Source organism: Coptis chinensis, chromosome 6 (assembly GCF_015680905.1).
Source record: "Coptis chinensis isolate HL-2020 chromosome 6, ASM1568090v1, whole genome shotgun sequence".
NCBI classification, from domain to species: Eukaryota; Viridiplantae; Streptophyta; class Magnoliopsida; order Ranunculales; family Ranunculaceae; genus Coptis; species Coptis chinensis.
In genome coordinates this window covers 82,770,705-82,793,775 of record NC_141461.1, presented here as the reverse complement: position 1 = coordinate 82,793,775, position 23,071 = coordinate 82,770,705, and the positions used below count along the sequence as shown (strand labels likewise).

The 23,071-nt window shown below is 44.8% G+C and overlaps 1 protein-coding gene across 1 annotated transcript in view; it reads left to right on the top strand.

Moving 5' to 3' along the window:
- LOC147494863 (uncharacterized) overlaps positions 1-23,071 on the top strand; it is a 37,188-nt gene extending 14,117 nt beyond the window's left edge. The window contains exon 6 of the mRNA XM_086568268.1: positions 22,574-23,071. Coding sequence (XP_086424394.1) covers positions 22,574-22,623 — 50 coding nt within the window. The 3' untranslated portion in view covers positions 22,624-23,071. The remainder of the gene's footprint in view (positions 1-22,573) is intronic.

Sequence of the window (23,071 nt, the reverse complement as noted above, 5' to 3'; positions counted from 1 at the left end):
CTTTGATGTTTTGGCTTCCTGGTGTATAATCATCATCATGGGAGGGCTCTTGGTAGCCTGTAGAAAGAATGAATCTTCCAGGTAAGGCCTTGTCTTTCTTTTTATATCTATCCGTAGGGAAAATCCATACATAGAAGAGGGCTAAGGGGAAGAATCATATGATGGGTATCTTATTCAATTAGAGAGAGAGACCTGAAACTCTGAGTCCCCTTTAGCAAGTCACCAAGTCTAAGTTTGGCTGTCATCGATAGTCAATCGTCGATCGAGATGGCAGCCAGGATTGTTAATTCGTCACGATTCAATTCGAATCAAGTCTTCGTTGATAACTAACCGGGCACACATCAGTGGCACATGGCGCGAGATGTAACCCTCCTCTTGTAATGGCAACACCCCGTAGGGCTGACCACCTGGCCCGCCTACGCTCGTATGGTTCGTGAAACATCATTCACACACAGAACTTTGATCTTCCCCTTTTTTTTTTTCTGCTTTCCGTTCATAGAAAGGGCGCTGGACTCTTTGGTATAATATCCGCAGCGGCCTTTAGTACAGTCAGGCGAAAAGGCCTGCGTGCCCTATTTCCTTGTGATGCGTCGATGTAGTACTTCTGTGGAGGGAGAGACAGAAGACCTCTCTGAGGCCAAATGATTTTCTTCTTTCTGGCGGGTCTTTTTTTATCTTCTAACAGGTGTCGGCAGAGTCTTTTAGTATGTCTTCGATGTATATCAGGACAGCTGCGAAAGAGCAACTGCGAGTCTATCCGAGTTTATTTGGGTGTTGGAGAGACCATGTGGTGACGTCGCTCGCCACTTTGATCATTTTGAGTTGTTAGCTGATAGGTTGGTACTCTAGAAAAGAGAGAAGAATCCTCGAGCCAATTGGTCTTTTTTTTATAGGTCTTGACCTGTCTGCTGGAGAGCTAGTCGGACGGCGAGTCTGTGGAACAGGCTCCTTAGAAGTAGGTCTTCACAAAGCCCGGAGCTTCTTCGCCAACAACCTCCACTGTTTCTGGCTCCGCCTTATAAGTCGATCGATCTCTCTAAACAAAGCAGGTTTGGAACCCTAATATGTGCAATCCCCCAGAGACTGCACTAGCTGTTGTATCGTATCAAGCATGCTATTGATCGAACCTCCTATAAAGCCGTCGATTCCTGGTATCTAGCCAGTGAAAAGAAAACATCTTTTCTATTACATACCAGTCAGTGGTTACTATTACCATACCAGAAGTAAGCCATTCATTAATTAGCCTCATTAGCCGACCTCACTCCCATCTGATCGCTAATGGACAGTGAGTGCTCAAGTCCGCTCGCCTTCCACCATGTGGTGCCCTTACTGGATGGATCCCATTCAAAGATTTTTCTATTTATGCCTTTAAGCGCACTACCATCCATGATGTCCCGAAAAAAGGAAGGATTATGATATTACCGGAATCCTAGACTTCGAATTGACCCACTTATTATGTTATGATCCTATGTAACGAGATCACCTCTCTGCCAAGTCGTCCCATCCTTTCTTGGTCCTACCAACCCGCCGTCGATTGTTACACTTTCAGTCTCATGCCTTGGAAACGGACAATGGCACTGATAAGCAATCAGACACTTTTCCTCGAGGCTCTTTAAGACCTGCTCTTGAAGTAAAGTAAGTCATCTGGATATAGTAAATACTGGGAAGCGGGAAGATTTTACACGCGGACCTAGTTTCCACCAAGCCAGATGTACCCGATTCAGTGATGACACTTACGGTACTATCCCATTTTGTTGGCTTAGGGCCTGATGCTTAGTTTGCTTCTAACTTAGTACTGATCTATTGTTATTGTCCGATTTGCTTTCTTAGTGCTGACACCTTCGTATGCCGATCTTACAATGAAGCGGCAGAAGAAGCTATTTGACAGTAATCTATCAGGAACTTCAGAAAAAGACTGGAAAGTAAGGAGGATTTCGTACTTTTCTAGTCTCTGACCGAACTCCCTACTCTTTTAGGTTGTATCTTGGAAGCGTCGATGTTAATGATCTCTTCTCTTGTGGCTTGACTGCTATCCTTTCACCAAAGAAAATCGTACTTCCACGGGGAAAGGAAAGGCTATAAGGGAAGTTCCCCTAACAAAGCTTACTTGGATTTAGTCTTTCCATTGTGGACCTATACCATCTTTCAGTCATATTCCCGCTCCATCGTTTATAACTGATGGCAAAAGATGTATGTGCCTATCTCATGTGGTTTTGAAGATATATTAACGTCCTTGGTAAGTAAGTGCTTATGAACAAGAATTTGATTAGCCTTAAGCGGAGCTTAAGTTTCACGTAACCTTTCTTCCTATTTCGCTTCCTTTGGGGCTCTTTTTTAGCCCACCTGAAAGTGCCAGACCCGAGTGAACTCACCCCTACTAATCTAAATGGAAGTCACGCACTGGATTCCCTTTTTCACTTGTTTTGTTATATTAAGCAAGTTGGAGTGCCTTTGACACCTAGGTCTCTCTTTCAAGCTCAGGAGAGAGAGTGAGTGCCCGAGTCGTAGTATGACCGAAGCCTCCTGCCCAAAGATTATGGTGAAATGTCATTCTATTCTAGGCGGGTGAGTATCAAAAGGGAGACTCACCAAGCTGATGCCATAGGACTGAAGACTCGAGTGTGCGATTTCGTAGCCGTTCCTGAGCAATTCAATTCAAGGAGGCCAGAATCCTCGGTGAAATCATCCCCGGCGGGGGTCTCTTGGGTGAAGGTGCTAGTGAAATGCCCAATCACTTCATTAATCAAATGCCAAACTCAATCACAAGCTATAAAGGGAAAAAAAATCCACTGTGGGGGATGGATGGACATCAAGACTCAAATCAGGCGATTTCACAAGATTGCCCATGCCATACTCCCAGGAAAAGCTCAACGCGCTTGTATCTAGGTCGGGGGTAATTAAACTGTATAAGCAAGGCTCGGGATATGGTTCTCTTATGGGGAATAGGCTGAAACAGCAACAGGCAACCAAGACTTATGAAGTGCGTTCAGGCTCACTTTAATCAACAACTGAAAGAGTAATGTTTCTACTTATTCCATCCTTACTGTTACTATAACCGCTAATAGAATAGATCCATGGGGTTAGGATTTTTTAGAAGTAACTAAAGGGTAACCACTAAAGGGTTAAGCTGGCTCAGAAGAAAGTCTAGTGGGGCATGGTTTAGAAGGTGGGTTACCTGCTCGTAAGAGGCAGTCTAACTTAGTTAGAGGAAAGCTTGCTCATCAGAAGGATAAGCAAGGTTTTATGAATTCTCCTAGCAAGGCTTATAAGATAAAGCTAAGCGAAAGCAAACAGGGGAGCCCCTTTGTAATGGTTTGAAGGTTTGGTGTTCAGTCCGCCATTCCAAGGTAAATGCCTGGCTATTCAAGCTAGCGTGGTAACGAGACGGTGAGTGAAAGTGAATCGGTTAACGAGACTGAGGAAGATGCCCCAACGACAAAGGGCGAAAAAAACTGGGTTCAGGAGCGAGGGGATAGTGACGAGTGACCATCAGGGCCTTTCAGTGATAGGGCAAGTCAAGCCTGCTAGTAGTAAACTAGGGGCAAAACTCTTTCAGACTTGAGTTCCATAATCATAGGAAGAGAGGCTTTAACGCAATTCTTTGCCGCTTCCTCCGCTCGACAAGGAAAATACTAGGAAGGATAGCTACTACATTACGAAGGTGGGAGAGCTTTCATCCGAGCTACTTTCTTTAACTTTAATCGATTATTCAATTTCTAGCCTAGCAAGATCAGATGAAGAGCTTATTCTCACCTTACCTTAAGGTCCCACATTGACTCTCCAATCGGATATCTCCTTTCGGCTTAGTAGTGCAATTAGTCGTGATAAGAGGAAGTCCCCCTTAGCTAGGGATCTACCATATCTAGTTCGTCACCCTCGGGTTGCAGAGCATTGCGAGGATCGAGATTGCGAAGGGACAGAGCTAATGGATGCCTATTCCGTCTGATATTTCATTCCATTCCCGTAGCTTTCTCCCTAGTCTCTGGATCTTTTGTCGGCAATCAAGGCCCGGCAGCTAAGCTGGCGTAGAGGCTTCATTCAGACGTTTCTGAGGTAAGTAGGGGTGGAGCTTCAGTCCATTCGTCCTTTGGCAGGCGTCGGTAATCTGTAGCGATGGAGTATCCCATTACCTTTCTTTCGGTTTTCACATCTACTCTCTTCGTGTAGGGTAATAGCGGCACGGCAAGATCATTCCGGCACAGCTTAATCTGGCGGCTCTATTCAAACAAAGACTAAGCGAGATCTCGAGAAGTGGTGTAGCCTGTTGATCGGCTTTCTCCTATCTGTTCTTCCGAACAGTTCTAGAAAAAGGGTGGGCCTATCTCTTTAGGCCTGAAAGCTTGTTTGTGCGGGCTCATGTCCGTATTTCCGTACTTTCATCTCATTTTCTTCCTCTATTTCTCTTCCTTTCGCTTTCTATTTCTAAGCAGGGGTTGGAAGCTACTCTCGTACATTCGCTTTCCTCTGGCAGCACGATGCCAATTCCGCCTCAGAGCCAGAATCTAGTACCAGCTCATTAAGGGAGAAAGTCTTCTTCCTAGAGGTCAAACTCCCATCACCTAGCAAGAGGAAAAACAAGAAATGAGGGATATAATACCATTCTTACCTGTCTTTCCTTCCCAAACCAGCTAGCTACTAAAGCATCTAGCTACTAGGTAGGACCAACAAAAGCTGCAACCTATTCCTTCTCCGATGCGCTTATCCCATCTTGTTCATGTCCTTCCTTGATAGGGGATAGTATAGGTAGGGAAAAAAAAAACCTTGCATTCGTCCTTCCTGAAAGCATCATTTGCTCAGGCAGAGAATGGCCATAGAAAGCCTTTTCGGTTGATCATGTGGACCTATTTTCTCTTATCAGAGGCACTGGTGTCAGTCTATTACTTACTTGAGCTATCCTACATTCCCACTAGCTACCAAGACCTAAGAGCTGCGGCGGATAAGCTGCAATGCATAATAGGTTGACGCTGGTGATCTATCCTAGGTTGAGGAATCAATCAGGGAAGAAGTCCTTCAACAACAAGCAGAGATTAGATCCTGGAGTCTAAGCCTTCTAACTCTCGTTTTAAGACTTCAATTGGATAGCCTATAAAATAAAGGCAAGTTAAGCCAACTGAAAACAAGAAGCTGGGAGGCCTTATCCTACTAACAGAAGAGTAAGGAAACTTTAGCTACTATAAAGCCAGGAAAGAGAGAACTACAGGAAACGACCTTAGGCTCCTCCCTCTAGCTAGGAGGGTGGTCTACGATCAGAGCTGCACTCTCCTTCAGGTATTCTTCTTTTTAGAGTTCGTTAATAACGTCTATAAGAAAAAAAATTCCTTAAAGCGGGAGATTCGCTCCGCTCCTACATCCCCCTAGCTACAGTAATAAAAACCTCAGGTAAACCATTCAAGAACCTAGCCTTCACACATACAACTGCACTAAACAAGAGGTTTAAACACTACAGGAAAGAGAAAGCTAATTAAAACCGGCTCCTACGCTCTTGGCCTAGCAGCAGCCCATCTAATTCTAACCTGTCTTATCGTGTTATAACCTTTAGCAACTAGCGAAAAAAGAAGATTAGAAGGGACTTAAGAACAGCACTTAGTTCACTAGCATGGAAAGAGCTACCTTCCCGCTCCCACAATTGGGAAGCGCTCACTACGTTCCGTAGCCTTATTTAGGAATAGCGCAGGGTAACTAATATCACGCCCTTGCTCCACTCCGCTCTTCGCCTAACAGCAAGATCCACTACCAAAGGAAAGAAGAGAGCTACAACCTAACAGCGGATAAAAGAGCGGATAAGTGCACCTGATGATATCGGTTGCATTAAGACAGCCATCCAAGAAGAGAGCTACTAGCTACTGGGAACTACCTAGATACCTAGCTACTAGGAACAGCCTATAGCTACTAACTCAAAGCTTGGGAGACGAGACTCGCTCGATCTTCCGACAGTGCTGCTTCCTCCTTCGCTTGGTCGGAATAAAGGATGATAATGGTACAGGATTTCAATCAGCTCACCAAATGGTTACCGGCCGCTAATGCGCCAATGTCATTTTCATGTTCCAATTATCTGCCGTTGTTGTTGGATTGCCAGATATCCTATAAGACCGACCTACAGACCACCACCCGACTTCGTTGCTTGTGTGCTTGGACATACATAGCCGAACTGGGTGCCTACAGAAGTAAACCTTTCTAAATGCACACGCTTTACTGTGCGGATGGAAAGCCCTCGATTAATGCCATGGCTAGAATAAGACAGCTTCGAAGACGAATAATGCTATGGCAAAGCCTACAACTCTTTTATCTGTCTCCCACCCCATTCTTTCCCTAAGAAGAGGGGCCTCTGGCCTACCCTAGCCATCCCCGACTGTCTTATTGTTTGTTGGTCCCTACTCCCTCAGGAGAAATAAAAACGAAACCAATTCCGCCGCCACCAGCAGCGGAAGCTCCATCGAAAAATGTCCAAGATCTATGATGTTGGGCAGAAAAAACTTCTTCATCAGGAAGGTCATCAGAGATAACAACAGGATCATCGACGGGGTTGTCTGCTAACCAATCAGCAATGGCTTGCCCCTTAATAGCTCGTTGGGGTAGACATACAATCTCAAACTCCGACAGTTTAAGAAGCCATCGAGCGGTTCTCCCAGATAACTATGGCTGTGATAAGAGAGACTTCAACGGATCGGCCTTCGTCAGCAGATGAATCGTATTCCCCAACAAACATATAATGTATCAATTTCTGAGTCGCAAACACACCTTCTCAACCTTTGAATATCGTTGTTCTGTCGGCAACATAATCCTACTAAGGTAATTTATGGGACGTTCATGCCCCTCGTTATCCTCCTGTGCCAAGAGAACGCCTAAAGATGTATCGGTTGAAGAAAGATATAAGATCAACGGCCTCCCCGGAAGGAAGTGGGATCAGCATAAACGGATGGTAAGGGTCACTTACCCTTCTCGGGTAGGATGGGAAAGAGAGGTAGGTGGGGCTGGAAAGAAACCATAGGTATGACGGGGAGAATCTTTTCAGTTATAGACTAGGTCCTGTTATGCCAAACAAACTGGCCTGTGGTGACTCTGGAGCCGTTGCCCCACCCTGCGCAATAAACTTTGAGTTCTGTAGGCCAGTCGTCAGGTCAGTATAAGGGGGTTGTGTCAGTAAGGGGCTTGCAAGCAAGTAGAGTCCGATAGTTAAGGGAAGAGTGAAGAGGCAAATAGCGTTAGGAGTCTATAGAAACGAAAAAAGCCCAGCTCTACCATAGATTAGGCTCGTAGTCAGACGAGCTGAGCTGCAAGAAGTCTACTCGTCGTTGAGTCTTTCCGTCTGCGAGAATAGCCACCCACCGATTATCCAGACGAGGATTCGGTGCCGTACTAAAACGCTTTGTTTTCAACATTCATGGCCATCGGTCGTCGTTCGAATCGGGAGAGTGGTGGTAACCCCCGCAGCTTTGTCTAGAGCCGGGCGTCCAGCCATGTAGGCAGACTCACCCTAGCTACTATAGCGACCCCACCCCCAACTCTAGCTGAGAAGCACCCTCCATCCACTTCCCCTTTTCCGTGTGCCCAAAAGCCCTATAGCCTGGTTGTTGAGCCCCTTTCCGATTCCCTCACCCAATCTCATGAGAAGCAAGCCCGGCAGGCCTTGCCTTAACCTGTCCCCAGACAGCCAGCCCTCACCAGGCTGGCATTGCTAAATGCTCCGCCACGAAGCAAGCTCTCCCGAATACGACAGATGCGGAAGTAGGGAAGCCTACAGTGGCTAAAGAAGTCGGAGGAAGAAAGTAGTTGGGCAACTGTATGCACGAGGGTACATTAGTCTTATTGGAATTGGCAACATTGACAGAAAGGGGAAGAAAAAGGGGGTAGGAATAAACTGTTATAGGTGTAGCTATAGTAGTCGGCCTAACCTTCGGTTCCCGTAACCCAGTTTTTCTTTTTAACTCCTTATGTACTTTATTTTACTATTTATTCAGTGTGGGGGGGCGCGCCCTCTACTTATACTTCTAACTAAAGGCGAACAGCCGGCATTGCAAGCAAATAGAGAGCCCCCGCCCGTTTGAGTCGTTGCGAGCCGGAAAGCGTACCGGCAGTTTGAGTCGCGAAAGGGCCGCTTGCTTAACTTTAAATATTCTATATAATCATATATCTAAAAAAAAGAAAGAATTTTGTTTGTTTGATTTCTTGTTTATCCTATTGTTCATTCCTGGGAAGAGGAAGAAGCAGATAGAGCAAAGGCCTCCTCTTTCCGTCCGCTCTTCCCGAAGTGAGCGAATTGCATGTAGAGATCCGTAGGGGCTTATAGTTTAATTGGTTGAAACGCATGCGCTCATAACGGTGATATTGTAGGTTCGAGCCCTACTAAGCCTACCACCCCTACAGTAAGTCAGTACGTCGAAGTCCGCCACCCTGCAGATCTCAATCTAGCGATGGCACCTGGAACCACACTGCTGCCGCTGCCCTTTGGGCAATACGGCTTTCGTATCTGTGAAGCAGCTGAGCGAGAGCTCTTCGGTCGCTATATTCTTGCGATAGCGAAGGATCGAAGAGCGGAGTTACGGAACTTCTGGCTGTCTTTCTGGCTGGCTCCAAGCTAGCAGCTTTCCTTTCTCGCCCATTAAGGAAGGGCTTGAAGTTCGTCGCGAGTCATAAAGAAGACATATAGTCTAAGGCATCGTGTTATAACTTATCACTTTATGATATGGCTCACTTCTTGCTCGTGACACTTAACCCAAGCCCTAATGTGTGGGCGTCAGGTAGTACAATGGGTGCAGCACTCCCTTCAGAGCTTATAAACGTGTAAATGACTCGGAAGCTGCGGGTCGGGCACGATGCTGGATTACCAATAGAAAGGTATAAACTTGAATGAATGTCCCTCGGAGAGTCTCTCTTTCTTTCTCTTTGTTTGATCTGCTGGGAGACAGTGGAAATACCTGTTGGTGGGCGCTATGGTGGTCAGAGGTGCCTGGTTTGGTAAGGTAGACGTGAGTGAGCAAATATCTTATAAGGAAGGAAAGCGTAGACGAAGCTCAATGCTAGCTATAGCCTTAGTCGAAATGGGGGAAAAGAGTGTCGCAAAGGACAGATATCGGTAGGAAGCAACAAGCTCTTAGGGTTCCCGGAAAAAAGGGGTATACTTGTTACCTAAAGCGATAGTGGCATCATGAGAATAACGGGTTTCCACCGTACCCAACCTTTCCACAATAGACGTTCTTAGTTCAGCTCGAATAGCATTCAAGTGCGCTCTTACGCCACTCATTGTTCCCCTGTTACCTTTTTTTTTGCCTAGAAAGCGAGTCAGTTCAGGATGATTCGATGTAGAAGACCGTTCTCAGTTCTGACTCTCCTGGCGAAGACAGTGATAAGAGTCGAGACGACATAGAGGAGCTCACTTGCGTGCGAGGCCTATGGGGATGGGGTTTTGAAAGGCGGGTGATCGAACTCTTTTCATAGTAAGGGAGGGTAGGGTTATAAGTATGCAGCTGGGGAAGGCAACTTGTCCCTCTGATCAATGAAATGAATGGCGTTATTAATACGGCATTGGTAAAGTGCTCTAACCACCTGGGATAAACAAAGCATAGAATCCCTCTTTATGGGCGAGTAGCACAGGCAATATGAAACTGAGGCCTAAGAGGATGTTGCATGCAATACGAATTACTACTTGTTTGTGAAGTACCATGGTATTGGGGGGCGGGCATGGCACCTGGTGTCAGAAAGCGAGTCTTCCTCGTTACAGGCGGGGTGACAAATAGTCCACATCCGCATATGTAGAATCAACCTAAACCACAATTGACTGGCCCACAGTTGTTATCATTCGTGACACTTTCCTTCCTTCCCCCAGCAGGCAACAACACTGGAAGGAAGACGATCAGGACCGGAGAAGGTCAAACTCTGGGCGGGCTGCCAGATTTCGCCTACGCTACGGTTGAACAAGATTTCGCCTTTTTTGAGGGCTATCTCGTGCCTCTCAATTCCCACTTCAAGCTTGGGAAGTGCCTTGCTTTATCTCGGTATGGATCACCACATGCCTGTGATCTTTCTCTTTCAACCTTGGCTTGGTCTCGCTAGTAGTAGTCTCATTCCCTGCCATCGGTAGTAGCATCAGTCTCTTTCCCTTCTCCTCGGCAGTCTGGGTGTTTCATCAAGTAGAAGTTCTCGCTCCTTCACCTCGTAAACTCGGTAAAGCGGCTTCGCTCCTCTTGTGGATCACTCCCTCCCGTTGTGTTCTTCTTTCAATGCTTTGTGTGTTCCACGGACAAGGAGATAGCCACTTCTTTATACAATTAGTTAAGAGTGATTCAATAGTAGCCCAAGCCATAGCTATTAGGCAGCTCTGATTCTCCCCCCCGAGTACTGCTCTAGCCCCCTTCTCGCATTGGCTGCTTGCTTTGCACGCGTGAAGGGTTTTTCAACCTTTTGTTTGACGGTAAACCCCTTACTTAATGTTCAGTTTGTGTACAGCTATGCCGAAATGAGGCAGGTCGGTGAGGGTGAGAAAGAAGTCCTGCTCTTTTTTTTGATTAAGTTGACTTCGTCATGTAGTTGACCGAAGGTCTATCCATGAGAGTGAGCCAAATGGCGATCCCAAAAGAGGAGCAGCTAAGAGCTCGACCCAGGCCTCTTCCTCTTTCGAGATTCAAAGAAGAAGGAAAAGCTTGAAGCGATTAAAGCCTTGATTGCCCGCGAAAGCCGTAGCCCTTTAATTGCTTAGGAGAACCGGCCTTATTGAGTAAAAGCCTTTTCTTGCTTGATGCTTTCCTATCTCGAGTTATTCCCCGTGATCCACCTATGAGATCGCTTGCAGCAGCTTTGGATTAAACAAGATCGGCCATAGAATCGAAGAAAGGAATGGGGACATAGCGAGAGAGTCTCGATTCGCTGCTCTACATTTTGAGAAAGTGGAATAATAAAGGCCGTAGTACCGTACGCCCGCAACAACAACAAAGAGGCCGATTTGAGAACGTTTGGAGAGCTAGACCCATCGCAGATCACAAACAAAAGCCTTTACTAAGAAAGGTGGCCTCAGAAAAGCTTTTAAAAAGACTTACTATTTATATAAGTACTGACCCAAGCAAGGGCATTTCGGCAGTTGGTCGGTCAAGACCAGTTGGGGACTTTCCCAAAGCTCCTTTTGACCTCAGCTCCGCAACAAGCACCGATACAAAGAAGGGGACCAGACTGGGGGAGGAGGAGAGGAAGAAAGTCAAGGGATTCATTACCAGAGAGACTTGTGAGATCGATAGAGACAACGAGGCCAGGAAGGACCCATTCTTTATATTTATAAGAGAACGGGAATACGGAATGGACCGATACGCTCGTTTTGGACCGACAGATAGAGACAAAAGAGCAACTACACTCACTCCGCTCGCCTCCTCTCCCCTCTTCTGCTCCTTCGGTGAACTCGGCTATTGCTGAAAGTTCACCTCAATAATACTGTGAAAGACTTCTCGATTCACTAGCACAGCGCTTCTTCCGCCTTGAACTCCAAGCCTTGAGGAGACTGGCACTGGCTAGGAAAGAAAGACTCTCATTAGAGGAGGGGCAGATGTTACTATACTAAAATGCCCTTTTGAGCACCTTTATCACATACCTAGACCCAGAAGAGAGCAGAGCCTCGGCTCACGTTTTCACTAAAAGAATCAAGCCATTGCGAGCCTTTTCCTCATGGAAGGACCAACCAAGAGATCGGATCAGATGAAGGGGAGAGAGAACTACTATTGAAAGAAGGCCGCTACTCCTCACCCTCATGAATAGAATCTTTTACTGAAACAGAATCCACAGGAATCGATGAACTGAGCCCACCAAGTACCTAACCCCACTAGTAAGCAAGTAAGCAAGTAAGTAAGACAAAACGGTTATCCTTCAGATAGGATAAGGAAACCGCTTCGGCAAAACTAAATCCCCTCAATCGACCACTCTTCCGCAGAGCGTCCCCCACACCTATTATTCGTTCTGGCGATCGTAGCAGGTTAGCTTTGTATCCTTTGTTTGGACTTACCTTCGAAGTAATATCCCTCAAAGGAAATTGCTCAAAAGTGGGAATCAATTCAGTAAGAAAATCTTCTTCTATGTGCCCTTACCTTCCCCGGAAGTCCCTCCTTGCCTGGTTTGTTTAAAGGCTTTTGCTCGACGCAATAATCAATAAGCAAAAAAAGAATTAAGTAATAAGTAATAAAGAAAAAATCGTGAATAAAAAAGCGGGATACTGATACTCACCAAAACAAAGCGTCTACTCTGCTCTGGCTTCTGGAGTTCAGGACTGAGTCTCGTAGACCGATTTAGTACCCGCTTCAATCGCTTGAATGGGCTTCGAAGCTCGTATAAACATCGATAAATGGGCGATATCAGGCCGGTGCCTCCCCTTCAATGTGCGAGATTGAAGTTCTGTATCAGCTTCATCGATTGATGTTGTTGAAGTAGCGGTTGAATCATCCATTTAAGTTGAATCAATGGAAGTTGGGGGTTCAGGAAGCTCGCTCTCCCCTAATTGGGTATCCCCGGCCAAAGAGAGAAATGACTTTCTTTATTAGAGTAGTTCCCCGGGATACTCCCCAACAACTGGCTCAATGGCAATGCTTGGTGCACTTAGTCTTGGCTCAAGCCGCCCAGGCTGCCCTTGTTTGTTTTATTGTTATTTATTGTTAATAAGCGGTGCTGAGGGTGGTCTACGATCAGATGGTGTGGAATCCCAGTTCAAACTATTGCGTTTTAAGGATCCTCTAACGACTTGAAGGCCGCTGTTCCTGACCTTAGGAAGGAATAGAGTAAGGGGCGACTGCTTGAGTGTTATAATCTTTCGTTAAAGAATTAGAAGATATGGTGAACCGAGTAGATGATATCTTAACAAACAACTAGAATAATCCGAAAAACGAGTTTCTGAGTGGCTTAAGGCATTCATTGGTTTGCTAAATCGACATACAAGAGAATAGGAGAATTCAATCCAGCAGGAAACTGCTAACTTAGTAGGAAAATGCTATGTAGCCATGGAGGTTACATGGTGCTCGTGTAAGCACTCGTGAGAATCAAAATAAGATTCCCTTATCTGTTACTGACTCCGCCAATGCTAGGCTTATAATGATAACACCAACCATCATTGCCAATGATCTTGTTTTCCGGGTAGGTGTTCGTTCCTCCTCTTTCTTATTCCTTTTCCTCCGGATCGCTCCCTGTAAAGTAAAGAGCCTCGCCAAGATCTCTGCATCTTCTGGAACTGTAAAAGGGTTGGGGTCAAGATGAATCGGGAGCAGTAACTCTGCTGAAGTTTTTTATTTTGCTTCATTTGTTCTGAACTCTGCTAGCGTTAAGATATTCTTCTCTTCCACTTCTGTTAGTTGCTCTGCCAGTCATGCTGTTCTCTTCCGAGGCGGTTTGCAATTTCATGAATTCGTCCCCGCCCCGGTAATCCATTTCTGCTTCTGGCTCTATTCTTCCAAATCGGAGACCAGCTCCATTTGCAATGTCTTTCTGATTCATCGAAGGGCAATATTTGCTGAGTAGAATTTCCTTCCAAAGACCCTTCTGTACCGTAATTAGTATCCAGTACTGCTTGGCCGCAAGCGCTTGACTTGCCCTGAAACCATTCCTGATATGCAGACCTCCTGCATCTCTCGGTTGAATGACTTCTTCCCATTTCACCAGGGTTCCAAACGTGGCCCTGACTTCCCACCCTGAGTCATTTCCTGATCATCTTATTTCATTCTTCTGGCCTTTGGGAATCGCTAGCAGGGAAGCTCACTGGCATGTTTTAGTCGATTTTATTAGCTTGACCCTTTCTACAAAGGACAACCATCTATCTGTTGGCATATCTAATCTTAACAATAAGTGAATCTTTCTTCGAATCTTATTCCACCCAATCTTTTTTCTTGAGCTCTTTAGTTTGGATGGGGATTCCAAGGTGCTGGATCGGTTCCTTAGAGTAAAAAATGAGCTTGCCGAACCTTATAGTTTCCTCTGAGTTGCGGGATAAAACCTTGCCTTGCTCTTTCTTATTGATTTTGACCGCTTTACAGAAAAAGGTTTATAGCCTAAAGAACCTAGCCCTCCCAGTTTCTCTTCCTCCATGAGAATTATGTTATCCGCACAGTTTTCTATTCAGCGGCCGTGGTTAATTGCTTGAACATTTGGGGCGAGTTTCACACCTCTTGATTGGCCTAGGCTTATACCCTGGTTCAGATACTTTCTGATATAATCTGCGATAAGAATGAACAAGTAGGGGGCCTATGTTGTAAAGGGGCATCCTTGCCTGAGTCCACGACTTCGCCTTTGAAGAAATCTGCCTTAGAGTCGATAAGTGCCGTTGATGGGGCAATCCAAGGCCCATTGATACATGTTTTGATCCAGTTTACCATTTCTCGGGAGAAGCTAAATTTGAGGAGAGTTATGAATAAGAACGCGTGGTTCAAACGATCATAGGCGTTTGCCATGTCAAGTTGAACCAGTCTCTCTGTCTCCTTTTTCAATTGGGAGAGATGGCTGAGTGGACAGATTCTTTAAGCTGGAGCGAAGATTTGTCTCCTGAATGAACGCGGCCTGTTCCTGCGAGCCCCATACCAAGCTTTGCCTGTCCATGATTCTCTTGATTCTATTTTCAATCCTTTTGGCTGAGATTTGTTTATTACAAAATAAATTGGCCTGAATCTAGATAGTCGGTTGGGACTTACCTCTTTTGGAATTCAAGTGAGGAAAGTACTATTGGCCCATCATCTGACCAGTTTTCCTGATATTCTCCACGTGAGTTAGCAGATCGGCCTCGATCAGTCGCCAGAATTCTTGAAAAAAGATTGGGAACCCGGAGCTGAAGGCCTTTTCCTATTATTATGTGGTTTTTCAAAAAAATCATATGCCGCTTATCCTACTACTAAGATTAGGGCTAGTGGAGTTTGGAGTTCACATTCATCAAGATAGAGTCCTGTGCCTGCCTGCTAGTGTTGCCTTCCTCTGTTAACAGATCCTGGAAGTGTCTCTTAGCTTAGTCTTTAATCTCAGCTTGGGAGTGGAGTCACCCGTTCCAGATCATGTCATGTGAACCCCCTAGAGGTCAATCTCCTCCTATCCCCAAACGCATCCAGTGGCCCTATTTGAGAAAGAAAAACCAACGTTAGTCATGTCAGATAGGCAAACATACATGATAAAGGATTCCATCGCCTCACCTCACGTAACCACTCGAAACCGTTGGTTGCCCACCCACCACATATATAGCTCACAGTCTCCCTCCTCTCGTCTCCTTTCTTTCATTCAGCGACTGGGTACGCACTTCGCCATGAAAGATCTTGGTGATCTTCTATTCTATGTCCTATCTTTCGGTTCAAAATATCCTTATTCCGAAACAGCCGGTTTAGGAAAGGTAAGAGCATCTCCACTAGCCAGCTAAGCTAGCCTGGTCATTCAAAGCTATCTTCTAAACCGACTGCGCACTCTATTCCATCCCTCGGCCACTCCTCTTTCCTTCCTCGCTTAAGGTCTCAAAGGGGAATTCATGAGAAGAGATCGCTTCAAATAGGAAAGTGAAAACAGTAGCTGTAGGTTCCAGAGACCTATTAGCGCTTTCCGTCAAGTGTATTCCCTTCAGCTCTTCCCGCTGAAAACAGGCCTAAAAGTCAGTGGTGTGAGCTGTCCGATTCCGGCTGGAGTAGTTTGCTGCTAAATGAATACGTCCCTACTTGAATGTAGAAGATCGAGCTAGGAAGTTGGTTGGCCAAGCTTTGCTAGCTCCACCCGTGTAGTCAGCATCCGTTGTTAGCAGGATGCCTTAGCCCGGCCTTCTTCTTCAGTCTGCTATTGCTTTTCCCTTTTATGACAGTCCTACTTGAAGCGGGAATGTGATAAGCTTCCAGTCCTACTTGAAGCTCGCTTAAGCCCGCACAAATCTCCTCTGCCTACTCTAGATGTTGCACTTTCAGAGCTTATAGCTGAAGAGATTCGCCTCGCGAGTCCTGGTCTCCTCCCCGTTCTGCTGAGCCAGCTACTGTGCTTGCTGCTTTGTAGGCTTTAGAGAGGCAAAAGCAGAGAGAGGCAAATACAGCTCGCAAAACCAGACTTCCCTAATCTATGCTTTCCTAAAGTGAAATATTACAGTATTGCAAAAGTTAGCAGGCAAAATAACTCTGCTCTCTCTTGTCCCAATCGCTTCAATCACTCCTATGTCACCCACGGAGCGGTTAAGAGACGGGATGTCTAGCAGGCGTGTTTCTGATCAAGCTGGTTATGAGAGCAGACGAGAGGCTAGTGACAACTATAGAAGCTAGTGGAGTGGCCAGACCAGAAGAGGTCGCTTCCGATTCCAAATATTCGATTGTGATGGATGATGCCGAGCCAACTGACTTTGAAGCCTTTGCTTATGTTGTACCAGCAGCTAAGCTATGAGGCTCGCTCTTGTAGCTTCGCGGGGTTGCTACACCTGCTCTATCACCTACTACAGTTCCAGTGCCTACACCCGCGGATCTAGTTTCTCCTGTTGAGTTGCTTTCTTGAGATTATTTATATCTGCTTACTCGCCGAAATGATTAGTCTCGTGGATTCTACAAACTTGGCTAAAGTCTTGTTCGTTCACTTGGTTTCTTTTCTATACATAGATTGGTCTTAGGTTAAATGGTTAAGACAACCAACTAGCCTGTTCAAATGAGCAGAGAAGCCGAGGACACGGAAAATTTCATTATGTTCAACCCCCAAGAGATCTTCTGGAAACAATGATCGTCAGCCGCAATACTTAAAAGTTTTTTTTTTCTTTGCCTCTCGTTGAATGATAGGCTTAAGAAGTTCCTCCAAGTGGGATTTTTGTTCATCAAGAGGCTTAAGCAGATCTGGATCAGGTGCTTCCGCGATGATCTGACCCCCACCAGAAGGGACTTGCTGAACCTCAGGTTCTGGATTCCGATCAGTTTAGGTCTCCGCAGGCGGAAGATTAAGATCGAAAGGAGAAGGAGGCTGATTGAGATCGATCTCATTTCTATTTGAGTGCATATAAGATTAGATTCTATTTCGAACACAGCCGCTTTCCTAATCAAAAGGTAAAAGCAGAAGCATATCCAGAAGCTGTTACCCGAGAAATGAAAACAGAGGCCGTTCAGCAGTCAGGAGTACTTTTACACGTCCAGGAACCAAAGTGCGTGTATGTTATGGAAAGTGAAAGTAGTTATTACCGTATCGGTACCACAAAACAAAAACAGGAACCGAGGATTCTTAAACCTGCTCTTTATACAAGAAAAGAAATGGATTCTCCTGCCGTAGAGAAAGGCAAAAAGAAAGGGGGGGAAATAGGGAAGAGGAGATTATCCAAAACCCAAGAATCTTCCAAAGGTTTCACTTCGCTTAAAGCTGCACACAGAACACAAGAGTTTTTTGCTCTACAGCAGCAAGGCAAGGGTCGGTCCCCTAACGTCAAGCAATGGAAAGCCTCCAGACGAGGAATCCATTCTCCAAAAGCAACCAAAATACCACTAAATAATAAAAAACTGGAGACGTATCGTCCATAGTAAAAAATGACTATGAAATAAAAGACCAATGCAACTATCCATGCTATCTAAAGCTATAGCGCTAAGTCTTTCAAAATTCCTTCTCGCACAGAACCAGAAGTTGTTGATAAGAGTGATCAACCCAATGTCCCAGGTGTAAAAAAAGATAGAAAATAACAATGTACAAAATAAATTGCGCTATGAAAAGCATCAATCAAGTCGAATACAGCATCCGAAGTACTCTCGGACAAGCGAGATGAGAGAAGTGGAGGAATGAGAAGCCCGGCTCTGAACAACCTAGCCATGTTCTGATCAGCTGGCTAGAATGCCTTCTCTTCTAGCGAATGTCTTTATCCATGTTGATACACTTAACTTAAGAGTAGAGAATAGGGCAGGGCTTGTCCTTTTCTGTTGATATGCTGGCCCTCCATCTGATGAGTCACAGATTCCAATCGCTCTATCGAAGCCTATAAGCTTTCGGCACGCCTATCTATGATAATTAGGGTAGGCCTGTACTTCTGTAGAGCTAATGTCAGCCCAGCCTTCTTCCTGCTTTCAGTCCTTGGCTGTTCCAGAGAGCACTCTTATGACCAGAAGCTCGAATCTTTACATCTTTTTGAACTTCTCCGCGTAATAGAGGTGGACTCTTCACCTGGCAATGTTGAGAAATTACGCTATTCATCCCAAGAAAGATCTGCCCCGGTACACATTTTCGGCTTTATGCTCTTCGAGCAGACCCCCTCACAAGATTCATTGAAGCAGGTACTAATCCCTATAATTCAATATTGTGCCCTAGTGATCGGGAATTAGCTCATCAACTCCAAAGAGCAGGCAAGCTTTACTGGCGCCTGTAACCGTGTTATTGTTCGGCCAAGAAAGAAGCCATTCCTTCCGCCGAAACCAGAAAGCTCACATTTTCTGTGCATCCTGATGTACTTGAGGTCATGGCTGTTGACATAGGGTAAATATCGATAGACTTTTCTTCCTCTTACTCACTCAGCTAAACTACCAAATTACAGAAAGAAATAACAGAATCTAAAACAGAGAAAACTGAAGAGATACCAGTGCCTAAAGATACGAATCAAACTCTATACAATCATAAGCCTAAAGCTATGAATAAGAAATGCAAGAATCAAAGAAAACCTCCAGATATCAATATACGATAAAGAACAATAGAGTACCCTTAGGTAAGGGGACTGAACGGTCCTAAAGCAAAGAAAGTCTGGCCTGCTGCAAAAACGAGAGCGGAGCAGGCTTCTACTTGACTAAGGGTATAGGATCACAGCTAGGGTAAATAGCGCGCCAAAGCTTTAGAATATGGTTACGACCTGATCGGTGTTTATCAATAGGCCGATCCATCCGCTTTTTGCCGGCTCCTAGTAGAGCCACCAGTTCATATAGATATTGACAGAGGCCGTGGATGCATATACTGGATATGTTGGAAAAATGGCCCTGAATTCATAAGAGAAAGAATGTTCTCAAGTTCTCGCCCTTGCTCTCAGTCTGATGATTGAGATGATCTTCCTTGTAATAGGCTAAAGCGTCCTAACGACACTTGCCGATCGCCCTTCCCTTACCAGGTTGTCGCTTTTATTCAAGAGAAGGCCGGCTAATGCTGATCAATCTTTATAGTAGTATTCCCAGCGGAGACCCGAGGAAAAACGGAAGGCCATCCTCCTTTCGACATGAAGAGATCGCTTCCCTGTCTTGTTATTAGTAGAAAGCTGGCTTACTACTTACTATTAGTGCCATTTCCTCTATCTCTGGTATTGTTCTGGTAGAGAATGTTCTCCTCTACATCGCAACTATGACCAGTTTAGCGCTTTCAGGTTGTTACTAAAGCATGTCGTAAGTCCTCGCTTCTTGGTCGGCTCGTACCTTGATCCTTTGATCAAACCTTGAACTTGAAAATAGCAAGGGCTTTCCCCGATCGAGGTCTTCCTCTCTCCGCTTTCAGACCATTAGGGAGGTGGAAAAGAGCGATTCTCTTTAGTCAAAGAGGCCTTCTCGTGGATTTAGCCTTTTTTTGGGGGCTATCTCGTGCCTCTCAATTCTGAAACGACAAAGCAGGGGAAGTGTGGAAAACAAAGTGAAAGAAGAGAGTTTTAGGAATAACAGCACCAAAGATACCTTCGGGGTAGACATGGCAGGCGGTTAGCTTATAGGGCTAACTTCGCCGGGAACTTGTTCAAGAGCCTCATCGACTGGCCTCTTATCAGCATGACAAGGAACTCGTAAAGCCATATCTGGTAACAGAAGTAAGTGGTTTTAGGCTCGTCTCCTTCTGCAATTCTGACTTTCCAATAGCCCGAATGAAGGTCCAGCTTTGTGAAGAAAGAGGCTTTGGACAATCGGTCGAAGAGATCTGCCACCAAAGGGACAGGATACTTGTTCTTCACTCTCACTTTGTTCAGTGCACGATAACACATGCGCAAAGAGCCATCTTGCTTCTTCTGGAACAGCACAGGGGCCCCATATGGTGCCTTGGAAGGCTGGATAAAGCCTGCATCCAGCAAGTCTGTCAACTGCTTCCTAAGTTCTGCCAGTTCCAAGGGCAACATCCGATAAGGTGCACGTGCAGGGGGTTTGGCACCAGGGACTATATCGATCTTGTGATCAATAGCAAGGAAGCAGCCAATCTGAACTGATTGAATTCACAAGTGATGCAATCGCTCAACGACAGCTTCTCAACGGCTTGAGAAATGCCTTTTAAGAACAGCCGGTTGTAAGCACTGGACGCCAGACGAGAGCTGCTTTTGTCTCCTTATTATGCCCCCCGCCCTTTCCATCTTGGATTTGCCCCTCATGATCCTTTATCTCATTTAAGGCACTTTTTGTGGCGGGGGCAGGGTCGTTTTTATGTTCAATCTCTTCCTTAATCTTTTGGATAACCTCGAATTTCTTACCGACAGTTTGTACATTAAAGTCTTCGTTTACGGCCCGTAGGCGCAGGAATCACATGATCTACAGATACTTTCCTTCATCTGACCATAGACTAGAGCCACTTTTGATTCTGCAATGTTTTTTTCATTAATTTACTCCGATTCTTTCATTTCCTTTGTAAAGATCATTTCCTTCACGAAAGTACGCTCACCCACTCCGCCGAATAGTCCGATTTTTCCTCCACGGCGATAGGGGCTAAAAGATCTACTACTTTTATTCCTGTTTCAAAAATAGAAAATTGGGTATCTAACTGTATAAAGGCGGGCGCAGATCTATGAATGGGGGATGTTGTGCGAGTATCTATAGGGCCTAAATCATCAACAGGTTTGCCAAGCACGTTGAAAATTAGCCCTAGAGTAGCCCTGCCGACTGGAAGACTTAGAGGAGCTCCCCGTGTCAACCACTTCCATTCCTCTCATTAAACCATCTCAGCAGCACTCATAGCTACAGCTCTAACTCGATTATTTCCTAATAATTGCTGTACTTCACAAGTCACATGAATTTCTTGACTGGTAGTCTCAACCTTTAACTACCAGAGCGTTGTAAATATTAGGCATCTTGCCCGGTCTTAGGTGTAGCCTTTCCCCCCGGCCAATGATTTGAGCGTCACGTGTCCCTTCTTTTTTTGCAAGTGAAACTTGAAAAATGGCTAGTCAAGCATAAGAGTAGGGATAAGCCCTGTAAGCCAATATGGATTTCTTTATCCTATAAAAGATGCTTTCCCATATATTTTTAGTGCTTTTATATCTAGTAGCCGGCCTAGTGGCTATCCTCTTTCCTGCAGGATCTTTTATAGGAAGGGGCTGAATGGCTGATGCAGTGAATTTTTTTGGAGAATTAGGAATTATGTTAGGAGTTACCCGCTATAAGGACTTTATAAATGCTCCCAAGTTGAATGATTTGATTTTCAATCAGATAACACCTGTGCAGTTAAATCGCTACTCGGTCGCTACTTTCTTGAAGAAGAGCGAGCGAGCGAAAGTAAATAATCGGTCGGGGATTAATCAGGATTAATCGGACGATTTTTCATAACACTATATTTCTTTACAAATAATTATTAAATATATTTAACTTTGAAATACCAACATAATGAAGCCAATTAAGAACCCAATCAATCAATAAACAATTAAAACACTCAATCAACTAAAATAAATATGATTAAAGTATAGAACTTTACAAAATCGAGGGTTGGTCGAATTAGCGAAATGTCGAGTTTAATGTTTAACATTGAAATAGTTGAAATAGTGAACACAATTACTCGGCTAATCGGGCCTAATCGGCCAAGTACTCGGGGAGTTTTTGAGCCCGATTGTGATCGGAGATTAAATTGTTAGTCAGGTCGGCTAAGCAGTGAGTAGCGAGTACTCAACGTTAATAACCCAGGATAACACAACACTCCCTGGGAATTTATTTTCCTTATGAGAAGTTTTTTGTGTTTTTTATAAATATTTAGAGAGTTAAGGCGAAGGACCCTACCCGAAGGCTCATCAACCCCGAAGGGAACTTAGCCCGAAGGCTCACCAACCCCGAAGACTCTCGCCGATGCGCCATTTTGATTAGACCCAACCGCCTCCACCTTGTCCATGAAGACTTGCTTTCGCTGCTCGGTCCACCCATTGTAGCAGCACCTTGTCTCTACCCGAAGGCTCACTTGGCCCATCACATAATTACACAAGAAAGAAATCCCAACCAACACTTGGTGGGATTTGAACTTGCAACCTCTCCCATGAGGAGAGGGGTACCTAACCAATTGAGCTAGAAGCTCTTATGAGAAGTTGTTGTGATTAAGTTGGGCATCATTATCGTCAACACAGTCATTGTCATCTTTTTTAGTGTTAGTGTTCCTCTATTAGTAGATGAAAACAAGCACCAGTAACGGTCGAATCCCTCTTACTATCTCACCTTTTGCATTTTATTTATTGAAGCCATATAAGATTTCTATCCAACCAAGATAACTGTACTTCTATTAGTAAATCACCTGATAAATATTGCAATTTTTCATTTTTGATACTTGGGTTGAGCTACCTGAATTCCCTTCTTCTGGTCTGGCACTCGTCAAATATTCTTCTAGATGGCATTTGGGTGTCTCTGTTTAGCACTTAATTACTCTTTCTTCTACTTGTTTGTGCAGAACTTAATGAGGAGGAACAGTTTTCAATTCTTTCTATTTATATCTTTTGTGTGTTTTCTACTGGCAGGACCTGCCGATTTGGTAGATGATGTCATAGGTGCGTTGAAGCTGTTGTAGCAATACCAATTTCAGCTAGCAGGACCTTTCTTTCGTTCATTGTATTTTGGCCAGCAGACAGCAGAATCTGTCAGGTCAAAGAGAGATAGGTGTTTTCAAGGGTTAGAATGACGATGACGACAAATTGTTCTCTTTACGTATTTTTTATTTATTGGCAAGCCTGTTTTAAATGAGATCAGTAACTCTTTGATGCTGGCGGGGTTCGAGCCCCAGGCCTCTGGTATCATCACCCAAAGGTTTTACCGACTTTGCTAGTCGGCACTTTCTCTTTAGGTATTTCTTGTATACATTGTTCGTAATGCAGACCTGAATATCTGTGTTGCATCACAGTATAAATTGTCTCTAGAGAAAAACATGAAATACTTGGGGCCATTTGAGTTTTGTTTGATCTGTTTGCAGATCTGATCACTACAGCTAATGTCATACATACGGAAATTTATGGTCTTGA